The sequence below is a fragment of the Penicillium griseofulvum genome (assembly GCF_001561935.1).
Source record: "Penicillium griseofulvum strain PG3 chromosome Unknown contig_84, whole genome shotgun sequence".
Taxonomy (NCBI): domain Eukaryota; kingdom Fungi; phylum Ascomycota; class Eurotiomycetes; order Eurotiales; family Aspergillaceae; genus Penicillium; species Penicillium griseofulvum.
In genome coordinates this window covers 1,303,802-1,317,246 of record NW_024467475.1, presented here as the reverse complement: position 1 = coordinate 1,317,246, position 13,445 = coordinate 1,303,802, and the positions used below count along the sequence as shown (strand labels likewise).

Here is a 13,445-nt window from a genome sequence, read left to right as displayed (position 1 = left end):
GATGATAGAGTCCAGATTTCAGGTCCAAGCGTTTTCTGGGGCCAAATCTCCTGGCTGAAAGCAGAAAGTGCTGTGCCGCGATAGTGGATCAGAGAATGGCTGGTGAGATTGCGAGCTATGTTTGAAGGGTGGTCTTTTGATACGGAGTAGATTGCAACATGTCGCGGCTGGATGTCATACCGATGAATTTCAGAAATGCAGATCTCGTTTCACCAAGATGAGGTTTCAACCATGTACACACACCTTGTCCCTCGAAACACCTTAATTAGAAAATTATGAATCCCATACTCGGTTGGTAGCAAAACAGGTCCCATTCAAACACGGCAGAGGAAAAGTCTTGTTTCCTTTATAGGAATAAGGATTCAAGAAGTTGGCAAAATAACCAGGGGACATGGCCAATGACCATGTGTATCAAGAAGCTCGAAATTGTCCCAGTCAGCGCCCATAATTACTCCGACGCTCCGGCTTGGCAATTTGTCTCGAGGCGGCACTTCAAACGGGTAGAGCGAATGAGCAGGCAGCGCAGCTTTGCGCTAACAGAACCCCGGCTTCTAGGGGAGGAGAACCGTGCAGCGGGCATATGATTTAGCCTCACGTTCAAAATTTCAAAGGGGAATCAAAGAAGGAGGCAAGAGATAATACAAACATTCATATTGAGTACAATAGAGGAATCATAGAGTAATGTAGATGGTAGAGAGAGTGTAAGACGGCAGATCATCTGACTGATGCCTGAGGCCACATGTCTAAACCTCTCTCCTCACTCGGATCCTCCCCCAATGGCTTATCTGCACTCTAGTCATTCCTTTATTCTTTGAGTCTTTTGGTTCTTTAAATTTCCTTTGATTCCCCAAATTCTTGGCTTACCCCCTCATTTGCTTCTTTTCTTTTCTACTTTGTTAGCTTGGAAAAGCTTTTATCTTGATCGCGGGTTCAGATGTCCCCTGCCAATGCGCTATTAGAAGCTCAACTCTTGTGTCGCGTGTGCCATTAGGCCATTGGGAATAATCGCTTGATCGGTTCCCATCTGATTTCTACTTTTGCCTGGAAACGAACAACGTTGGCTTCCAGGGCCTCCCCTCACCATGTTGCTAAAGCCTGCGACACCCCTCTCCATTTTGCTACTGATCGCATTTGTGCTTTTGCTACTCTCATGTCTTTCAACTCCGATTGTTACGGGAATCCCCTTAGCAACTTTTAAAGATGTTGATTATGGTGTCTTTGGATATTGCAAGGGTGATACCTGTACCAATATCCATGTGGGATACACGAGTAGTAAGTCTTTCTCCTGCGCTTCTGCCTGCTCTCCGCTAATTTTCATGTAGACGATATAAGTAGCACCGGCGATGATTTTAATCTTCCTTCCGGTACTCGGAAGTCGCTATCCTCGATCCTCATCATCCATCCAGTCGCCGCGTTCCTGACTCTCATCTGCCTTTGCCTGGCTATCGCGGCCCACTTCCATGCGCCCTCGCACTCGCCGCGGTTTCTGTTGGCCCTCCTCATCTTGTTGCTGCCAACGCTACTCGTGACTCTCCTCGCGTTCCTCGTCGATATCTTGCTCTTTGTGCCACATCTAGGATGGGGTGGTTGGATCGTTCTGGCTGCGACCATCATACTTACCTCTTGCGGTGTGGTTACCTGTGCCATGCGCCGAACCCTTGTGAGCAGGAAGGCAAGGAAACGCAGGATCGCGGAAAATGCTGAGATGAGCGGAGAAAACTATTACAACCGGCAGAACGCCGCTGCGGCTGCGATTTCAGCCCCTGTTCCGGCCCCTGTCGAACCAAAGGAAACCTTTGTATCTGGCTCCCTAAACTCCAACTCCGGGCCGACCTTCGCATCCTTCCACACAGAAAGACAAGACAGTGATGATGATCGAACCCCTCTCAATTCGCGGACACCCTTGGGCGATATTCCAGCACCCCCGGATCATCGTGGCGCCCCCTATCGCGGCCCGCAAGATGAATTTGGCAACATTCCGCCTCAGGGCCCAGGTCCGTACGGTGCTGGTCCAATGTCACGGAACCCCTCCGATCCACGGATTCGTCCCCAATATTCCGATGGCAGTATGGGTTCTCGAAGAGGGGGACCACCACCTGGCTTCAATGGACGCGGTCGAGGTGGATACCCTCCCCGGGGTGGACGTGGAGGGCCTTACATGGGACCTTCCCGCGGCCCTTCCAATGGCTCCCGAGGTGGCTACATGGGTCCAGTGCCAGGCCGTGGAGGTCGCGGTGGAATGATGCCGCCTCGAGGACCACCAACCGGCTACGGACCAGGTCCAGGCGGCCCCAATCGCGGGGTAGACCCATATGGTAGAGCTGACTCGCCTCCCATGGACGACCCTTATAGTTATGGTCCTCCAGGTCAGACGCGCCAGCCATCTCCCGGGCACATTGGCATGGCCGTGTCGCCGGACATAGTGGGTCAAGCTATTGAGATGACTCCGCAACCTCAGCCGCAGTACGAGCATGAGTCGACTCAACCAATGAGCAGCGTGCCGCACGGGCTGTCAGCCGAAAATAATGGCGCCCCCGAAAGTCCGACTAGCATGTACAGCCGCCCTGGGTGAGTCAAAATCTTACAGATACCGCCCCGTAACTGATCACTAACACTTTGTTTAGTTCCTACGTTCCTGCTCGCGCGGGCTGGGGTGCAAATGATCCTCGTACCGTGTCCCCACGGCCGCCGGGGCAACCCCTGCAGCCTAACAATGCTGGTCCCAATTACTATGAAGACGTTGATCCCCGTTTTGCTCGTCGACCATCACCCGCCAATGAATCTGCGATCCCATCTTCCTTGACGCCTGGAGCTACTCACTGTATGTCTTCTCAGAGATCACATGTCTTAACGGAGCATTGCTGACATTCTCTCAGTTTAATGAACCTATTGGCTTCTAAGTGTCAAAATCATGCTTGGCACGATTATTTCCCTTCTTCCACACTTTGCGATACCCTCTTCTTTCTTCACTTCTCTGGCTAAATTTGATTATATTGTTTTCTCCTCAATTTCACGGTACACTGGGTCATTTTTGGGAGTGGAGTTATGGTGTCCTTGTCTTGCCATTGCTCCATAATTGCTCTTTTTTGGGACGACAATTCGATGTTTCTCGTTCCCCTACTTCCGCCACAAAACACAGGCGTTGAGAACAGGAGTTTTCTTTTTGCTGCTCAGTTGTACTCTGCCTGAACTCTGATGTATAGCAGCAGGCGGATACAATGTACAGATTTTCAATATGTCTGGCTTTTCTCCAGATCAGAAGCATTCGACGCTGCTTATCTGATCTCCTTTCTACTTTCTTCCACTGAGTGGACTGTCACTTCTATCCTACCCAATTCCACATACCTTTCCTTTCTCCGGTACATCTGGCTTTTCGCAATATACAAACATTGAACATAAATAATACTCTTTCCCCTTCTGATCTGATCTAACTCGTGTGTATGATTAAGGTCGGGGTACGATGATGGAGAGCTTCATAAATACTGTGCTATTGATAATGGTGACGAGTTCGTGACGCTGCGCCATAAGAACCCTAGAATAGGTTTATCCGGGACAGCAGAGCTTAATAGCGCACCTAGATTGATCCGATAGTAGGTTACAATATTATAAACGAGAATCTATGCTGTACTAGCCACCATTTTTACCATGTTATAGAACCGCTACAGATATTGCTCAATGGAGGATAATGTTACAACCTGCCGCTGGACTGGCGAGTTACACACTAGGCCGAAAAGACCACTATATCTGAGCATTATGCCCAGATATTCCAGGCTTCGATATATATAGTGCATGACATGACAGATAATGTTCGTCAATTCGTATGGAATGGAATGGACAGCAGGAAGAAAGAAAGAGCGAGAGCTATGTATGTAGGTTCTATCACATGTCGATGCTTGGGTATCCTTCAGCACGACAATATGTCTCGTCCTAGTAGACGAGGTCCTGGGTGTTGACCTATGTAGCTTGTCAATATATATAATGCCTTCATAATGACTTGATAATACCTTATCGTAGTTTCAGTTAACTCACATTTTGATCAATCGGGGGAAGGCGCAGGTCCTCTAAATCCGCTGCCATGTATGCCTTCCATGCTGGGGAGGCTTTAATACCTGACATTGTATTGAGGATAATGCTTTTGTGATGGATTTAGATAGATTTGATGAATAATACGTTGCATTGTCCACGGTATTAATGAACGATGATTGGTGATGGCTGTATTGGTAGGTTTAAAAACCATTTGGGGGAGGTGAGCGGACTGATGCAGATATAATATTCGAGACGGACATGATTTTCCTCTTCATCTGCTGGAGAGCGAAACCCTAGTCACAGGAGACTATCTAGTCTGATCCCAGACCTTACGCGGAAATATATCCAATATTGGAAGAGTATTGGTTTTATTGCTCAGAGATGAGCTCTTCCAGAGCAGCAAGTCAATACATTTGATCTCGTAAATATGGATGGAGTTATAGGTGCTTTTGTGGTGTATTTAGTTGCGAATCTTGTCTCACGCCAGAGTATGAGGACCTGTACTAGAATGAAATAACTTGGCATTTCTTGAACTTGAGTCGGCATTGTAAAGATATTTGAAGTTACTATACCATAGATAGTCTGGATTAACTTGGTACATAAAGTTGGTCAACTACATATAATATTCTGGAGGAAAAGAAGATAGAATAGATCGATGTTTCCTTGTCCAATTTTCTGTCCGGTGGTATGTTTAAATATTTTGGAGAGACATGGAACTATGTTTTGTGATTGGAAAACCGAATACACAATATTCTCGTCAAGGTCTCTCTTGCACCAAAATAGCTACGCTAGACTAGGTTCTTCTGATTCAAATGCTCATTGAACCACTCAACTCCTTGTACAAAAGCACTTCGCTTCGCATATCTCACATCCGGGATTGCTGGATCACCTCGGACCGCAAAGCCATGCTTCACCCCGCCATAGAGGTTGATTTGATAAGGAAGGCTCAACCCTCTCAAGATACCCTCTGTTACATGTCTCTTTTCAACGGAGAATATTCCGTCGGTTTCTGCTGCAGCAATAGCGAGTGGGCCTTGAATAGCCTTGAGCTCGGCCTCTTCAATATGGGATGGGTGTGCTGTATAGCCCACATCGATTTTCCCCGGGTGCAGATGCCGCACGACATACTTGCCACCGAAGCAATATCCCACAGCACCAATTCTCTAGTACCCGGTTAATACTAATATCATTGTATTTGAGTTGGAACATCCGTACTTTGCAGTTGAATTCCGTTCTCATTTCCCGCAGGCAGGATTCCACAATCGGATCCACAGTCGGGGGGAGATGGTTCTTTCCTTCCGGGTGATATCCCCCGTTTCTCCACTTCTGCATATCGAATTGTCCCGGCTTGTTCAAAGGCACAGCATCGCCGTAAAACAGATCTGGCATAATAGCAAAATACCCATTCATGGCAAATTGATCTGCAATGAGTTGAGCGTTTGGCACACGATGGCCGGTGATATCCGTGAGTCTATCAAAAGTGAGAAATAGTGAACCTCGAGGTGAATCCTGTCAAGGACTTACATCAAAATCCCATTTTCCGATGACTTGGTAGGGGGATGACTGGTGTAGACTTCGACGTCATTCAGCATGGATAATGAACCTTGTGGCCGCCCATCATGTTCGAACCCTTGGTAGCAGCAAGATTGGGGAGGGTAGGATGCCATTTCAGCAGAACGCAAGTAGGGTGCTCTAATATTGGAGAACCCAGATTATCGAGAAAATGTTTTTGTATTGATTCAAGAGCCACGAGTCTGAAGTAGATAAAATTTATGCGAGATTTCCCAGAAAGTCTGGACGGAGAAATTCGATCCGTATATGACCACGTTCCCTGCGTGAATAGAGGGGACCAGACGTAGGAGGCTATTGATGGATCTCAGGCTATCGCCGGGAAATCCCAATTCAGAAAATCAACCCGAGTAGAGTATTTTCTATAGTCTATTCGGAGGTCATCGCTTGATCTAGCAACTCCATATAGAAGAAGTCTACGGAGATAAATCTCGGTCAAAGAGTGACTTTAGCTTGGTATTACGGGAACCATCTGCCAGCCGACAGATCGAACTTGGAATTGACAAGCCTAGACCCGTGTGGGGATGGTGTGTTCTCGGAGGATATCTATTCATTGCCTAAATCCGTATTTATGGCCGTGCGATGTTTGCGTTTCCGAGGCCGAGATAACAAACCAATTCCAAAATTGCTCGGATGTGGTGCAACATCTAGTGGAGCCTATAGACCTGTATCCATGGTCCCTGCCGTTATCCCGAGAACCTTAGAAGGCTTGATTCCGGAAGCTCTCGGATTCGGACTTCAGAGGGACCTGCCCCACTATTGACCTCGGGAATAATACTTTCTCGGCTCGGAATTCACTACTGAATTTGGTAGAGTACCAAATCAACCTTTGGAAACAACCTTGGAAGCTAAGATTCCTTAACAAATCCATCGAATTATAAAAGTGGACGTATCCGCCAAACTTATATATATTGCGGGCTTTAAATTCTCTAATCTAAACTAGCTTCTCCACTGCAAAATTCCTTCATAATGTCAACGCAAGATCCAGAAAAAGCTGAGCCTACGCAGGCTACGGAGCCTACAATGACGGAGAAGCCCCTGCTTAAGCTGTCGTTTATGTCAAAAGTTCGACTGCGTGAACCTGGCCAAACAGCCGCTTTCACTCACCCAGTTAGTCACCTCAAGTCCGCCGATGATACTGTTGTTGACTTTGACGGGCCTGATGATCCATATCGCCCGATCAATTGGAGTTTTAGGAAGAAGGCTTTCACCACCATTCTTTATGGAATGACTACCATGGGTAAGTAATTTGGAACGGCATTGTCTCTTTCTTTTGTTTAGTTGCTGACTATTCCTGGGAACTTAGGTGCTACTTGGGCAAGTTCAATGTAAGATACTCTTGTTGAAAGAGTGAAACTAGTATTTCCATACTAATACCTTGCTAGATACTCACCCGCCATCCCGGGTATCGCGAAAGAATTCCATATCGGTGAAATCACTGCCACACTCGGTACAAGTATGCTGTTGTTCGGCTTCGGGCTAGGACCTATCCTTTGGGCACCATTGTCCGAGCTTTACGGGCGAAAAAAAGTGGTTCTAGTTCCGTATTTCATTTCGATCATGTTTTCCTTTGCAACAGCCGTATCCAAAGATGTCCAGAGTGTCATGATCACCCGGTTCTTTGCTGGGTTCTTCGGCGGTGCCCCTATCACCAATACTGGCGGTGTATTGGCAGACATCTGGTCACCTCAACAACGTGGAGCTGCGATCGTGGCTTACGCGATGGCTTTGGTGGGTGGACCAGTATTGGGTCCGATTGTGGGCGGTGCGATTGTTGACAGCTATCTTGGGTGGAGATGGACAGAATATGTAAGTTGATGAAATGGCTGCTTTGCCTGCTTGGAAGTTGTTTTACTGACTACTATCCAGATCACCGGCATTCTCCAACTGCTGATGCTGACTCTGGGCGTCATATTTCTCGATGAAACCTATCCCCCAGCACTTCTGGTTCATAAGGCTCGAAGATTGCGTATCACCACCGGGAACTGGGCCTTACACGCCCGCCATGAAGCAATGGATTATAACCTCAAGGATATGGCTGACAAGTATCTCTTCCGGCCGTTCCGTCTCTTAGTCACGCCTATCTGCTTCTTTGTCGCTCTGTATGCATCATTTGTGTACGGAATCCTATATCTTAGTCTTGCTTCGTTCCCAGTCGAATTTCAAGAGACTCGAGGGTGGAACCCGCTCGTTGGAAACCTACCTTTCTTAGGAATTCTAACCGGTATGATTCTCGGAGCGATTGTCAACCTCCTTAACCAGAAATTCTATATCAAAAAGTTCCATGCAAACGGCAATCGCGCTGTACCCGAGGCGCGGCTCCCGCCTATGATGCTTGGCTCCGTGTTCTTTTCCGCTGGCATGTTCATTCTCGGCTGGACGAGTCCCAAAAGCATATTCTGGCTGTGTCCAGTAATTGGAGCTACCTCCATGGGGTTGGGCTTCTTCACTATATTCCAGTCTTCCCTGAATTACCTGGTAGACACTTTCACTTGCTTTTCTGCCAGTGCCATTGCGGTCAATACCTTCCTGCGCAGCATCTTCGGTGGTACTTTCCCGCTCTTTGCGACAATCATGTACCGTCGCATAGGAGTTCCTTGGGCGTCAAGTGTGTTGGGTTTCGTGGGCATGGCCCTCATCCCAATCCCATTCGTTCTTTACGTGTATGGGCCTGGCATTCGAGCACGCGGTAAATGGTCTCAGCCCTCATTACATGGTCATTAAAATCCACAAGAAACAGCGGAGATAGCGGATTGATAGAGGTGTGTCTATACCACAATTGCCCTCTCCGCTACTGGTTTTCTTCGGACCGAGACACAGATCTGGATGCCATGTAAGATTCATTGAGCAATAAGACTCGACGAATTTACTCGTCGATTCACCCCTGCAAGCAAATTGTTCATTGGCAATTCTGCTTTTCTGTCAATATCAGAGTTGCCTCTCAGCTGTGACGGCCAATAACTACAGTGGTAAATAGATAGCCACAAAGACTTCCAAAGTATTTAGTTCGGATTATAGTTCATATCATTACATATTAATTTAGGGAGAAAAGGAATTAGAAGAGGAAACATGACTTTAGAGCATATTTTCTTTGCTTTCAAGTGTTGAAATCTCACTTTTTATCTGTGAGCATTATCTCTCCTTTCCTTCCCCCCTAGTGCTAGAATTTTAGTAGTAATGCACCTATTCTGATAGATTGATCTCTCTTCACACTATCTCAGTATCTTCTTATCTTCATATGCTTACATGACCAATATAAAGCTACCTTTATAATTCTAGTAGGATGTGCCTAGTCTCTGGAACGCCTTCACCTGCACGTTAGTGCCAGTAAGATTAAACGTTAGCCAGCCTTTCTTCTCACTCTTGGAGATTGACTGGATATTCCCTTGAGCCTTCCACTTATGAATCCCGATCACTGGGGACCTTGCTACGCTTGACAGATCCTAGCAGCTCTCCTCCTCAGGCACCCGGTGCGTGGCCGAATCATGGACTTTCCCATAACTCTTTATGAAGAAGCCCTAGTCGGTGCCAGTTTATATAAGCGAATGATGTCACCTTTTTGTGTTCGATACATAGCTGTACTTACAGTTGAGAAGTAAAAGAGACCTAAATCATTTCATTGCTCTGCATGTACCAGTACTCTAACAGGCATCTACCCTCTTTATTTCGATAATTCCAGTCTTCGAAAGTCATATGCACCTGGCAGTCCAATTACTAAAGCTTGATATTGACAGTGGATGGCATATCCGCTCTAATGGATATCAACTCATATCTAATATCCGCATAGATCGACTACGACCCTTATTTTAGGAGTGGGTCGTGACACTAGGTGTAGACGAAGGGTTATGTAATTTTCATGCTATCACTCTCCCTAAAGCTCTAAAATTCCCTAGTCTCGCTCTGCTTTAATCTATATAATCTTGTCACTAGGCGTAGCTATCAGGTTGCATCATTATGATTCCGTTCATAGATTAATTAGTTTCGTACATTTTCTTCGTGCCTAGGTTATGTATATAAACATTCGATGTTCGAATGATTAGAACACTTCATGAAAAAAACATTCCAGCCACTAATGTAGCTAGAACCGCAAGACCCAAGTGTGGACGGAAGGTATTCCCGAGTGAAGCGTCCCCTGATTCGTTCGTGGATTCCCTATCGTCACCGGAATTTTGGGTGGTAGTATTGCTGCTGCTTCCAGACGAATTGTCAGCGGGGTCTGAAGCGTGGATGTGCGCATTTCGCGTTTCATTTGCATATTTCCATTCCACCTTGGACCCTGGCTTAATATCATCGAATGCAGCCTCGCAAACATTCATGTCAGTCTGACCCTCAAAGTAAGTGTCTAAACACTTTATTTGCTTCTCGTTCAATTTCGCTTTACACGGATGCGGCTCTCCTCCCCTGTGGATGAGAGATGGACATGTCTCCGATCCTGCTTTGGCTGTGATATTGCCCAGGTATTCGGGACATCCCTCAAATGATACTTTTGAGCCACTTCCATCTTCAACAACAGTGAAGTGAAGGTCCCCTGATGCCACATCACCAGTCCGGATGATTGTGCTGTCGCCGCGATCGTCGCAAGTGGTTGTAGTATACTCCCAGGATAGAGTGTAATGGCCTGCATCTAGCCTTTGGTTCCAGTATGACGAATCTACCAGAAGTGCAGTGGTGCCGGTCGTATAGTTGAACTTGTTAAAGTAGTTGACTTCGTCGAAGCTGCCGGACAAGAAGAAGTGGGCGTCGTCGCTATCCAGTTCCCAATCTAATCTGTACTCTAAGAAGACAGCGAAGGGGGCGTTCTGTAGGGCGAACGCAATGGGTGGAGTGACCATATTGTTGTACGTTGTGTTGCGTGGAAAAACGACATCTACCTCGATTCCCGTCGGGTCGGACAGGCCTGTCGTTGCAGCGACAGAGGCTCGAAGCCAGAGGAACAACAAAAGAACTGAGGTAGTGATTGCCATTGTTGTATGATGTATATATGTCAGATAATGGGGGAAATAACACGTGAGGATGGAGGACTTCAGCCCTGTGAAGGCGACAGTTTATCAAGTGGAAAGTCGGAGGCTTTGTCGTGATGGTATTATTTGAACGACTGTTGGGAAAGTCAAGGGAAGGAAAAAAAACTGTTATGCGTCGGATACGAGGCCAAGCCTCGCTTGCTCCACTCCGGCGGAGTTGGATACGAACTCAAGCACAGACAAAGGGTCTCGGATACCAAATTTGGTAAACTTGATTGGAGATGCATACGGAAAATTGTAAGCAAGAAAGTAATTGCAACTTGGTACAACATAGTTTATGTTCATGTTTCGCTTGAATTCTCCATCACAATTCCAAAGGAAACCATGAACACTTTCTCGAGATGAAGACATGCCAATACTCTTTGCGAGACAATAACTTATGCAAGGTGAAATTATGATCAGGTTCAGCTAACAGCCAACCTCGTAAAATCAAAGGGTTGACGGAGAGCAAATCTATCGAATTTGAAGGCCTGGAGTGTTATGAGAGGTAGTAAAAAGATGATATTCAGTAAGACTAGGCTACAGAGTAGTGGGAAGTGCAATAGGGGGTAGTCATGTGACCCCCCCGGCGAGTCCGCGGGCCTCGGTATGGATTACATAATAGCTTGCTGCAGCCGCTGTTGACTGGGGCAGCCACGGCCCACGGGTACGCCTACTAGGCCGGGGTCAGGGGCTTCTTGAGAGTAGCGATTGTCGTCTTGTATTAGGGTTTTCAGGTTGGCCATCTTCTTTCCATGTCTCTCTTAAACTCCATATCATTCCCCGACCCTCCATCACATTTGAATTGGAAAGCCCAAGATAAAGGGCACGGTGATCATGAATAATCTTCATCGTATGTTTCTATCATCTCGAGAGCATCCGCGATCTCTTCTCGAGACTGGACTTGCTTTGGGGCTTTGATCCGCAACTGAGCCAGCTGCTCTAGCTGCTAGTCGCTATGCGTTGAACGCGGCGTTGGATTAATGTAAAATACCGAACTTGTGAATGATGGTCACAACTCATGAATAAATCGATAGTGAGCCTGTACTATCATAGTTCCCTTTTCTTGCATTCTTAACTAACATCTTTCCAGATTACATTCTCAATGGAGGCGTCATTCTCCGCAAGCTCTAGGCGGCTCAACTCTCGCCGCAGTAGACCCTCTAGGTCTTGCCTTATTTCCATAAGTGGGCCAGGGAGGAGTTGTTAATGCTGGGCAATAGCATAGATAGCACCTTCATTGTACGTATCTCATACCAAGACGATGGGCAATTTTCTCTCGTAGTTGTTCCCGCTGTACAGCTTTTATTTGAAGCTGTTCTAGCTGCTCCAGCTAGGAATTGCTCGGCGATGGGATTTGCTTTGGATTAACGTAGAATAACGAGCTCAGAATCATCGCGAATGATGATGCTAAATGATAAATTAATTCATATTAGGCCTCTACTATGGTAGTTCTCCAGGTGCCCCTGCTTTGGATATCAAGCTCGCGTGGGAGGGTGTATCTAGCGAGCATGTTGGTTTGTGGCCTTCAATTGAGCGTCCATGAGGTCGATGTAGTCAGCCTTGCCGTTGGATGCATAATCCATATCGATTGATGTTTGCAGTTTTGCGTTTGTAGTATCCCCAACTGACACTTTTCCAGATTGCATTCTCATTGGCGGTATGGTTTACCTCTTCAAAGACCAGGGAACTCAAATCTCGTTGTAGCGGCCTCTCTAGCCCTTGCCGCATTCCTGGCGCCTGGGAGAATCTGGGAATGGGCCGCGATAGCATATAGCGCCCCTTCATCGTATGTCTGGATCATGTCCACACGATCTACGATATCTTCTCGGGACCGCGCCCGCTGTACTGCCCGGACCCGTAGCGGCTGTAGTTCTTCCAGCTGCTGGTTGATGGGCGACGGGACTGGTCTAGGGTTAGCCACTTCTCACTTGTCAGCTTTAGGGGCTTGATATAGTCAGAAACGGCGATGAACTCACCGGTAATGTATGATGGTAGTGTTTGATTTTGGATCAAGAACAAGGCTTAGCCTGCAAAGTAGCTAGTATTAGTAAGCTTAATATATGTTCGTAAATTTGGATAAGCTCAATGGGCATACCTTTGTTTGGTTGGTTATGTGTTAGGAGCTAATGGAATTGTTGGAGAAGGTAAGAGGGAGGAGAGTCAGGGAGACCTTAAATAGTATTCGAGACGCTGCGTTTGCATGAGGAAGATGCGGCTGGCACACCTAAACTGGAGGTTTTGAGATAAAGCCCACCGTATAATGATATATCAGGGCTATAGTTCAAGTTACAAGTAGTAAATTATATCAGTGAGAAGCTTTAAATGACAGATTTATATATAACAGATGCGTATGTGGAGGAGAAGTAAGAGAAAGGTGAGGTTTGATAATGCCTATAGACATACCTATATGTGCAGTTGGATGCAAATTAGTTAACCAGAAATTTAACAGAAGCCTGATAAGATAGGCCATCAACTATGTCCAACTAGTTACCTAGTTTTACATACTATGAGGTTCCATAATGTGAAATCTAGTAATAGATACCATGGAACATTGGTTTTGATTCAGGTTGATGTGACAACTACATGGTCTCAATATTTTACAGCATAGAATCATGGGTGTGTGTCTTTCTTGTTCTGGTTAGTCTCCGCGTACCTATCATTGCAGTTGCCCCTTGCCTGTGCTCGACGGTACAAATCCATCGAAATTGTTATGGACACTTTAACGTCGAGAGGGCTAGTGAGACTGGAGGATATTGGTTCTCAACTCCACCGAACGGACCTGCTGCTCTTGGTGAGAAACAATGAAGGACTGGACTATTATCGGAGTCTCAATAGAGAATAATGTTT

General features: G+C 46.5%; 4 protein-coding genes across 4 annotated transcripts; 2 read left to right on the top strand and 2 right to left on the bottom strand.

The window, feature by feature from the left end:
* Positions 1-1,082: 1,082 nt before the first annotated feature.
* Positions 1,083-2,881, top strand: PGRI_050270 (putative pH signal transduction protein PalI; the record flags this gene model as incomplete). The annotated part of the gene is made up of 4 exons (XM_040792740.1): positions 1,083-1,272; positions 1,323-2,568; positions 2,625-2,821; positions 2,877-2,881. The coding sequence occupies 4 exons, from the start codon at positions 1,083-1,085 to the stop codon at positions 2,879-2,881; spliced, it is 1,638 nt and encodes a 545-aa protein (XP_040644707.1).
* Positions 2,882-4,814: 1,933 nt separating this feature from the next.
* Positions 4,815-5,693, bottom strand: PGRI_050260 (Dienelactone hydrolase; the record flags this gene model as incomplete). The annotated part of the gene is made up of 3 exons (XM_040792739.1): positions 4,815-5,189; positions 5,242-5,497; positions 5,551-5,693. The coding sequence occupies 3 exons, from the start codon at positions 5,691-5,693 to the stop codon at positions 4,815-4,817; spliced, it is 774 nt and encodes a 257-aa protein (XP_040644706.1).
* An 871-nt stretch (positions 5,694-6,564) lies between these two features.
* Positions 6,565-8,319, top strand: PGRI_050250 (MFS transporter; the record flags this gene model as incomplete). The annotated part of the gene is made up of 4 exons (XM_040792738.1): positions 6,565-6,835; positions 6,902-6,923; positions 6,981-7,404; positions 7,465-8,319. The coding sequence occupies 4 exons, from the start codon at positions 6,565-6,567 to the stop codon at positions 8,317-8,319; spliced, it is 1,572 nt and encodes a 523-aa protein (XP_040644705.1).
* Positions 8,320-9,641: 1,322 nt separating this feature from the next.
* Positions 9,642-10,559, bottom strand: PGRI_050240 (uncharacterized protein; the record flags this gene model as incomplete). Its single annotated transcript, XM_040792737.1, has 1 exon — positions 9,642-10,559. The coding sequence occupies one exon, from the start codon at positions 10,557-10,559 to the stop codon at positions 9,642-9,644; it is 918 nt and encodes a 305-aa protein (XP_040644704.1).
* Between the last annotated feature and the right edge of the window lie 2,886 nt (positions 10,560-13,445).